This window comes from Manis javanica, chromosome 4, assembly GCF_040802235.1.
Source record: "Manis javanica isolate MJ-LG chromosome 4, MJ_LKY, whole genome shotgun sequence".
NCBI classification, from domain to species: domain Eukaryota; kingdom Metazoa; phylum Chordata; class Mammalia; order Pholidota; family Manidae; genus Manis; species Manis javanica.
Genome location: NC_133159.1, coordinates 24,846,602 through 24,856,808, shown reverse-complemented (window position 1 = coordinate 24,856,808; position 10,207 = coordinate 24,846,602). Strand labels below are relative to the sequence as shown.

At 48.0% G+C, this 10,207-nt stretch overlaps 1 protein-coding gene across 4 annotated transcripts in view; it reads left to right on the top strand.

Annotated features, from left to right (window-relative positions):
* The first annotated feature begins 8,068 nt into the window (after positions 1-8,068).
* TRIM62 (tripartite motif containing 62) overlaps positions 8,069-10,207 on the top strand; it is a 30,069-nt gene continuing 27,930 nt past the window's right edge. Inside the window, exons 1-2 of one of the 4 annotated variants that reach the window (XM_073233594.1) lie at positions 8,069-8,319; positions 8,577-9,292. In XM_073233594.1, the coding sequence (XP_073089695.1) occupies positions 8,885-9,292 (408 nt within the window). In that variant the 5' untranslated portion in view covers positions 8,069-8,319; positions 8,577-8,884. Of the gene's footprint in view, positions 9,293-10,207 lie in introns of all 4 variants that reach the window. The other 3 variants (XM_073233593.1, XM_073233592.1, XM_017668006.3) reach the window with 3 other exon arrangements.

Sequence of the window (10,207 nt, the reverse complement as noted above, 5' to 3'; positions counted from 1 at the left end):
GGGCACAAGAGTGTATTATCCACTGATCCTACTACACACTGAGTCGATCAGAAGCTGCCATCCTGAGAAAATGTTGGAATAATCACTTACAAATATAACTAAGGTATCAGCTTGAAGATAGGGCTGAGATGCTGTCCTTAAGATGTATTTTTATACCTTGGCCCAATAGCTATGATATATGTGTTGCATCCCTGATCAGTAGAATATACAAGTCTGGGAACCAAGGAAGTGACCCATCTCACCTTTATTTTCAGTGACCTGCTTGGTAGATTTGTGCTTCCAAGCCCTAAACCCTTAGGCTCTATTAGACTAGAGATCCTGATTCCCACAGAGTAGAGGAAGAATACTTCTACCAGAAAACACAGTAATGGTTGTACTAAAACTAAAATTATATCTGGTCCTGGCAACTTGACCTCCTCATGAGAGTAGACCAGCAAGCTAAGAAAGGAGTTACTGAACTGACAGGGGCAAGTGACCCCCACTGGCCAGGAGAAGGGCTTCTAGAGCGGGTGGTAGAGAAGGAAGATGAGGAGCATCAGCTCGTCGCAGGACCAGCCACAGCGGTGGTGACTACAGCTTATTCCACCAGCTCCCCTATTTCCTCTTTTGTCATATTTTTTTAAATAAATTGTGACTGGCCGCCACCTCGAAATAGAAGTAGCAGGAGGTTAAACACTGTGGTGAGCAAGTTGATCTGAGCAAGGGTGGACTGTGCCTACGCTGTCCTTGCCCTGCCCTTAGCCCTCAAACCTGTCAGCCTGCACCGAGACTGTTCCAGCATCCGCATGATGGCCAGGGGATCCTCTTCCCAGAGCTGCATAAAGCTGATGGCACACATCGCAGGTCACAGTGCCAGGGAACAGCCTCAGTGCTCAAAGATGGGCTGTACATGCCCAGCTCCTTCACCCTTCAGGCAGGATCATTCTGAGGCATATGTTTCACACCATTTCCTAGAGTTTCCTGGCAGGAGAGAGCTTCTTTGCCCCATGTGCTCTGTACAGCCTTCTGGGGATGCCTCCCCTCCCATGTCTCACTTTCCCACTTCCTTAATAGTGTTACTTACACTTCCCAAATAAACTATTTTCACTCCAGTCCTTATCTCAAGGTCAGCTCTTAAAAGAACTCATGCTAAGACACATGTGGCTCAAGGACCATGCTTTAAGAAGCAATGATTTAAGGAGTGAACTCAGTTCTATTTTTAAAATGTCTCTTCCCTCTCCCTTGCCCTCTCCCTCTCCCTCTGCCTCTCTCCTACCTCCTCCTCTCCTTTGTGTGTGTGTGTGTGTGTGTGTGTGTGTGTGTGTGTGTGTGTGTGTGTATACACATGTGAATGTGCTCAAGCATATATAACAGGTGAAAAGGTCTGCAAGGATATAAACCAAGTATTAACAATAGTTCTTTGTGGGTGGTGTAATCATGAATAGTTCAAATTTCCTTTTAATTTTTCTCTGTATTTTGTTTTTCTGCAGCAGCAACTGTGTATTAGCAGCTATCTTTAATTGGCAATTAGGAGATGATTAGTGAGTTCAGTGGAGTGGTGGGGCACAGAGCCAGGCTGCCACAGTTGATGAATGGCAGGGAAGAGGGTGCAGACAATTCTTTCAGGAGGCTGGGCTAGAGCAAGGCAAGAAATGAGGTGGTAGCTAAAGGCGGGGGAGCTATAGAGTGCTGTTTTAAGAGAAACTTGAGCAAGTTTATAGGCTGAGGGAAAATAACCAATGCCCAGGAAGGAGACAAAAATACAGAGAGGAGAGGGGAAACCTGAAGGAGCTGGGTCCCAGGGGAGGCCTGGTGGGGATTAGACCAGGGCCCAGGTGGAGGAATTAGGTGTGAACAGAAGGCACACTTCATCCTCAGACTACAGGGAAGGAGGGAAGGATAAATGGAGGTATATATGCATCGACTTCATCCATTTGTTTATTTTATACTTTGCCTCATTTCACAAAGGACTTGAGGTATTTCCATAGCTAAGGTGAAGGGGACTGGAATTTGACAAGTTCCCCCAGAGGGAGCTTTACTCTCTCCATGGAGTGGGAGGCAAGGTCCCCACTGAGAAAGGAGCAGGGTTGTGTCCAAGTGACTTGAGGAGACAGGCAAAGGTTTGGAATGGTGGGGAAGGGACTGAGAAAGTGGGTGCAGACCATTGGATGGAGCTGAGGGTCCAGATTTGGCCCAGCTCCAAGCTGCTCAACTGTGGAATCTTCTCCAGCAGCTTGGGGTGGAGAAGCCTGTGCCTCTTAGTTGTTCTGGCTTTAGGCAAATCTCTTTACCCCTCTGATCTGAAGTTTCCTCAATGGCAAATGGGCAGAAAAAACTCAAGGCAGGAGGGCTATTGTGAGGATTAAATAAAACAAGGGGCATTATGCCTCTAGCACAATGCCTAGCACACAGGAGTGGCTCCATCGATGCTCATTCCCTGCCCCACCCCTCCTCCCCTTTGAGCAGGACTGAGCTGCACGACCTGGATGGAAGGATGTGGGTGTTTTATTGTGGATGCTGTTAACCACACAATTCTAAATACAGTCGACTTATTATTACACTAGTTGTGTTCTACAAAGTTGCTGCAAAGACTGAAATAGGGAATACTGAACCATTGCCCTCTGAGGACATACAGCGTTAGGTATCCTGCAAGCCTCTGGCCATGTTTTCATCAACCAGTCAATACATAACTTTCTTTTTTGCATGTTTCTGTTTAAATACAATTTATTTAATATAAGCTGTTGGTTCACTAACACTGAACTCACAGCTAACAGCACTCTCACACCTAACAAAGCTCGTTTAAGATATGTATCTTCTCCCTGAGGCCCATCACAGGCTTCCTGCACTTAGCAACACCAGCCAGCACTTCAGTGTTATGCGTGGTCAGGGGAGGGGGCACATTTAAACAGCAAAACCACCAACAGAAAGCACCAACAAGCAGGAGGGATCTCGCTCCCCCAACTTCAAGCTCTACTACAAAGCCACAGTAATCAAGACAATTTGGTACTGGCATAAGAACAGACCCACAGACCAGTGGAACAGGAGTCCAGATATTAACCCAAATATGTATAATCAATTAATATACAATAAAGGAGCCATGGATATACAATGGGGAAATGACAGCCTCTTCAACAGCTGGTGTTGGCAAAACTGGACAGCTACACGTAAGAGAATGAAACTGGATCACTGTCTAACCCCATACACAAAAGTAAATTCGAAATGGATCAAAGACCTGAATGTAAGTTATGAAACCATAAAACTCTCAGAAAAAAACATAGGCCAAAATCTCTTGGACATAAACATGAGCAACTTCTTCATGAACATATCTCCCCGGGCAAGGGAAACAAAAGCAAAAATGAACAAGTGGGACTATATCAAGCTGAAAGGCTTCTGTACAGCAAAGGACACCATCAATAGAACAAAAAGACATCCTACAGTATGTGATGACAGATCTGATAAAGGGTTAACATCCAAAATATATAAAGAGATCACACACCTCAACAAACAAAAAGCAAATAATCCAATTAAAAAATGGGCACAGAATCTGAACAGACACTTCTCCAAGAAGAAATTCAGTTGGCCAACAGACACATGAAAAGATGCTCCACATCCCTAATCATCAGAATGCAAATTAAAACCACAATGAGATATCACCTCACATCAGTTAGGATGGCCACCATCGAAAAGACAAGCAACAACAAATGTTGGCAAGGTTGTGGAGAAAGGGGAACCCTCCTACACTGCTGGTGGGAATGTAAATTAGTTCAACCATTGTGGAAAGCAGTATGGAGGTTCCTCAAAAAACTAAAAATAGAAATACCATTTGACCCAGGAATTCCACCCATAGGAATTTACCCTAAGAATGCAGCAGCCCAGTTTGAAAAAGACAGATGCACCCCTATGTTTATCACAGCACTATTTACAATAGCCAAGAAATGGAAGCAACCTAAGTGTCCATCAGTAGATGAATGGATAAAGAAGATGTGGTACATATACACAATGGAATATTATTCAGCCATAAGGAGAAAACAAATCCTACCATTCACGACAACATGGATGGAGCTAGAGGGTATTATGCTCAGTGAAGTAAGCCAGGAGGAAAAAGACAAGTATGAAATGATTTCACTCGTCTGTGGAGTATAAGAACAAAGAAAAAACTGAAGGAACAAAACAGCAGCAGACTCACAGAACCTAAGAATGGACTAACAGTTACCAAAGGGAAAGGGACTGGTGAGGATGGGTGGGAAGCAAGGGGTAAGGGGAAAAAAGGGGCATTACTATTAGCACACATAGTGGGGGGGGCATGGGGAGGGCTGTACAACACAAAGAAGACAAGTAGTGATTCTACAGCATCTTACTACGCTGATGGACAGTGATTGTAATGGGGTATGTGAGGGGGACTTGATGATGGGGGAGTCTAGTTAACATAATGTTGCTCATGTAATTGTAGATTAAAGATACCAAAATAAAAGAAAAAAGAAAAACAGAAAAAAGTTCCAGTAAAAAATTAAAAAATAAAATACACACACACACACACACACACACACACACACACAAAGCACCAACAAAAACATGGCCCCAAATAGACCACGAAAAGGACACTTGCTCACGGTATGAGAGATGAAACAAGAAAGCTGAGCGTTGCCTTGTTCAGCCTCAGCTGGGAACGTGCACCAGAGCAAAGGGAAATTTCCCCACTCTGTGCATGCATGTGTTCACAGATGACCTTGAGAGCACCTCAAGTATCGATTTGGGGGTTACAACTAAATTTTAGGAGTAGGCAGATTTGCAAATATGGAATCCATGAATAATGAGAACTGACTGTGTCTTTATTTTTTCTGATTATAAAATTAAATATTAAACAAATAAATAAGTAAAAACAGAGCTATACATACAATGAAAAAGTTAAAGCTACGCCCCCTAACCCCAATCCTAGCTCATAGATAAACACAGTTAGAATTGCTCTAGGGGGTCTAGAGATTTTTGCTATGCAAGTAATGTCTGTGCACAGATGCATGACTATGTGTGTCTGTGTCTGTATGTATTTTGTTTAGGTCTTCCTTTTTTTTCAATATCTCTTTAATAGATATCCCCCAAAAAAATACTGATGATATTTTTTACAGTATAAATGGAAGCAGATGGCATACACTGCAGTCAGGATCTCCAAACCTTAGGTCAAGACCTCTCAACCACATCAGGTTAGGGAAACAGATCCAGGAAGATGACTTGCCAAACTTAAATACAACCAACAGTCTGAGTGAGTGCAGGGCTCTGCATCTTAACTGAGATGGAGTAAGATCAGAAGAACAGCTCAAAGGGTAAAAACACTAAAGGCTAGAAAGGTCAAAGAGACTGAGACTCTCAGCCAGAGAAACCCATCTTCTTTATACTTGGGAAGATATTGGAGCAAGATAGTAAAAGGAACTTGGCTCCTGAAAGGATTCAGACAATAGCATAAAGCACTACCAGAGCCTCTTCTAAGACAGCGGTACAATGCATGGAGTAGGCTAAACTGCAGCAAGAAAGACACCCCAAAAACAACAGCTCTTAGAAAATGGAAATTTATTTCTCACTCTCTCGTCCACGTTGGTGGGTGGCTCCCCTCCAAGTAGTCTTTCCGGAACCAGTTTCCTTCCATATCTTTGCTCTGCTAGCCCCTTTGAAGGACTATTGAAGCTGAGGCCCAGCACGTCTATGTTCCAACTCAAAGCAGGAGGAAGTGGAACATGGAAGCACAAAAGCCCAATGCTTTAAGGATTATTTCTATTCCCATGCTTGGAAAGGACTTACTCACAAAGCACACTCGGCCGCAATAGCAGCTGAAAACTGCAGTCTCTACCACACCATTTCTCTGAGAACTGTATTGCCATAGAAAAGCAGGATGGGTTTTGGTGGACAACTAACAAATTCCATCACATCTCCTTTCTCTGAGCCTCAATATCTTCTTCTATAAAGTGGAGTAATAATATCTAGTAGTTAAGATTGCTATGAGGCTCAGACCTAACCAATTAAGTGAGAATGCTCAATAAAGTGAGAGAGTGCTCAGTAAACTGTGCTTGACTTATTTTGTTTTGTTTTGATTTTTCATTGTTTTCCTTCTGGACTGCATGCTCCTTAGTAGGAAGGGGCCATAGTTCATTCCATCCCTTAGCACAAGTCCTGCCCAGAGTCAATATCAGTAAATGCCTTAAGGACTATTTCTCATTTCATTTTCCTGCAAAGGACTTAGTTACAAAGCCACACTCAGCTGCAGGAGCAGCTGGGAAGTGCAGTCTCTAGCAGACCAGCCACTGTGTTGCTGTAGAAGAGGAGGGTTGATCACATGTTGAATAAATGAAGCCTATTTCTTCCATCATCAAGCTTTGTTTCATTGCACTACAAACACTTCAATAATTTAGATCCTGCCCTCTTTACAATATATATATATATAATATGGGGATGCATTTCATTTGGGATTCTTTTGGTTGCCAAGTGACAGCACACTGCTATTAAACTTGCTTAAGCAATAAGATGGACCATCTCATATAACCAAAAGCCTAGGCTCTGTGTCAGAGCACCAGCATTTTCCCCAGGATTCTAGGGGCTTCAATCATATGTTGGCTGCATCCTCAGGCTGGCAGCAAGATGGCTGTTGCAATTCCAAGCGTCACCACCAAATACATCCACTCTCAGCAAAGGCGGCAGACTGTTTTTTTAAAGGGGAGAGACCCTTTGGAAAAATCACTTCCCAATCATGGGCTTCCCCTTCTGGTTTTTCAGGCCAGACCTGCATCACATGTCTGAGCCCAACCCATCACTGGCAAAAGAAACACAACCGCCATGATGGACTTGGATCAAACGGGACTTAATTCTGGAGATGGGCTGGGGTCAGCCTTCCCTTGGTTACACAGGTAAGGGGGCCACCTGAACAAATCAGGCCTCTCACTGCAAAGGAAAAGTTAGGACTGGTTGTTGCATAAGCTACCAACTTGTTTCTGTCAGTGATGGAAACACAGGACCAGGTGATGATGATACAATGAAGGACAAGTAGCAGAGGAGTAAACTTTGTTTCATAAATCGCACCTCAATAAACTTTAACACCAGTGAAGACATTTCTGGAGGAGGCAGAAATTGGGAGCCATGCTCAATGCCTCTTTCTCTCTCAACATCATATCCAATCCATTACAAATTCCAGAGTGTCTATACTTTCAATACCCTGGCCTTCTCTCCTTACCCACTGTCATGGCCCCAGTTTAGGTCTCCTGCAGGCACTGTGACAACAGTGACGTAGCTGGTGCCCAGTCTCTCTTCCTGCAATCCATATCTTTGCTGCTGTTACTCACCTTTACTGTGTGCCGAGCCATGCACATATGCAGGCACATCAGAACGGGTCCCTACCTTCACTTTGCTCATGGTATAGTGAGCATTTACTTGACTCCTTATAACCCACATCACCCCAGGTCATTCCCTTGCTTGAAAGCCCCAGGCCTTCAGGAAATCCTTTGCCATGACCCTCAACACCCTCCTCTACTTGCCTTCCCCACTACACCCCAACAGTACAGAACTACTTGCACTTCCCCCAAATGCATCCTCCCATTTCACGCCTCTATGCTTTTGCACAGGCTTGCTGTCTCCTCTGCCTAGAAATCCCTTATTCCCTCTCCATCTGGCATACAAGACAAGGTGTCCTTTACTTTCTCCCTGTCTCTGGTTCCCCTCTCCTCCCACCCACAGAAATAAATACAGCACTCCACAAATGTTTGCAGAATGGAAGCAACTTCTTGGGTCAGACATTAGCCAGGCCAGGGCTTTCCAGAGTTTTTCCCCAAGTATTAAGAAAGTGAAGAGGAAATGGGACTCTAGAACTTGGAGGTGTGACAGTCTTGAACTTGCTCTAAGCAAGCAGGACATTTCTCGAGTTTTATTTTTACATCTTATTCAAAAGTTTATTCTATGTAGATTATATGACATATCCTTGTTTTCATAAAAAATACAATTTTTCCCAAATCTTCAAACTGATGATAAAGATGCTCCTTGTTTTTTCGTTATCCTCTTAAATGAACTGTTCCCCGCCCCGCTTCAGGGACCCTAAGCGAGACCTGGATGTTGTTCCATGTGCAGATCCTGAAGGAACAGCTGGGTTTTTCTCCCCAGGGATGAGAATGGTGGGGCGGGGAGGGGTCCGCCGGCTGGAGGTCTGGCCACGCCCCTCCTCTCCCCCGCCCGCCGCGGGGGCGGAGTCGCTTGGGCCCCGCCCGCGGGGGCGGGGAGGGAGCCAAGGCCGCCGGCCGCTCGCGCTCGGCTGGTTCCGGGTTGAGAAGCGGCGCTCGGACTGGAGCAGTGGCTGCTGAAACAGCGCGGGTAAGGGCCACGCCGGACCGAGTGTTGGGGCAGGGACCCGGCAGCGGAGCGTGCTTACACCCCTCCTCTTTTCTGCCAGGCACAGCCGTGATACGGCGCCTCCTGACTTCCCCCTCCCTCAGAATTCCCCATCCCCAGCTTCTCCCCCTCCCCCCATTGCACCCATCCCGGGATTTTGGCCCCCCTAAGGCCTCCACATCCCCACCCGGATCCCCTTCTTCTAGGACCCATCCCTTCACACTGCCCCTTCTCTACAGCCTCCTTGCCTGGAGCGCCTTTCCTCAGACACCCGCGGCCCCTCCCTCCAGCACCCATCGCTCCGGATCACCCCACTACCTCGAGACCACCTTCCTGGGCTCGCATCCTGAGTAGTCTCTACCTCGCACCCTCTCCTCGCGTTGCCTCCTCCAGGAGAGCCCCCCTTCCCTCTCCTGAAGTTCCTACTCCAACCTCTCCCGGCCTGATTGCCGCACCCACCCCTCGGTGCTGCTCCCGACAGCGCCGCGCTCTCAGCCGCCCCCCGCCCCCTGCATCTCAAGCCCCACTCTCCGCTGCCCCCGGCTCCATGGCGTGCAGCCTCAAGGACGAGCTGCTCTGTTCCATCTGCCTGAGCATCTACCAGGACCCGGTGAGCCTGGGCTGCGAGCACTACTTCTGCCGCCGCTGCATCACCGAGCACTGGGTGCGGCAGGAGGCGCAGGGCGCCCGCGACTGCCCAGAGTGCCGGCGCACGTTCGCCGAGCCCGCGCTAGCGCCCAGCCTCAAGCTGGCCAACATCGTGGAGCGCTACAGCGCCTTCCCGCTGGATGCCATCCTCAACGCGCGCCGCGCCGCGCGACCCTGCCAGGCACACGACAAGGTCAAGCTCTTCTGCCTCACGGACCGCGCGCTGCTGTGCTTCTTCTGCGATGAGCCCGCGCTGCACGAGCAGCATCAGGTCACCGGCATCGACGATGCCTTCGAGGAGTTGCAGGTGAGCCGCCGGACCGGCCGGGGGCGGCCCCGGGGGCGGGGCCAGGTTTGGACCGTGGGCAGGGCCCGGTCAGGATTGTCACCGGGCGGGGGCGTTAGGAGGGTCAGGGCCCTATCAGAATTAGGATGGGGCGGGGATGGGGCGGGGTCTCGGCCAGGATGTCGGGGTGGAGTGTTGGGGGCGGAGCGTTGGGCCGTGTAACCGCCGGGGTCTGAGACCTGAACGTGGGCTGGGGTGATCACCACTGGAGTGGGACGGTGAGGACAAATGAAATAAGAGCTGGCCAGGTACCGACCGGGGGAGGGTTGGGGATGCGGCTGAGTCAGAGTTGGGCAAGAGCAGGGCCACTCTTAGGGGTCGTGGGGCCTAGGCCTGGAGACAAGCCCCACATAAGAATGGTTCAGGACAGAGTTGGGCACAAAGACACAGATGCGGATAGGAACACAGTCAAGGCTAGACAGGGGGCGGGGCCGCCCCCCGAGGATGGGTCTGCACTGTAAGAGTACCTGAGGGTGCACGATGGGGCGGGGCTCAATCAGGTGTACATCAGGGCTTAGTAGGCAGGACTAGGGCTAGATAGCACTGAGTAGATTAGGGTTAAAACTAAGAAAGGGTCTAAATTAAGGTCAACAAACTGCTGAGAGGGTGGGTTTAGGTGCCAAGGGCTAGGCAAAAGAGTGTAAGGGATTTATAGTTGGGATCAGGTCCAGATACTATAAGAACCATTTTGTTGACCCAGAGTAGAGGCCAGGTTGAGAGTAGCAACAGGACTTCAAGACTCAAGATTTGGAGAATAAGGTCCTGCTTTGAGAAAGGGTAGGGAGTGCACCTCTAGGAGTCTCCAGGGGCCTTTGATGACCTCCTTGGCTCTGTCACCCACAGCAGGACCTTTGAGGACTAAGTGAAAGAGTACAC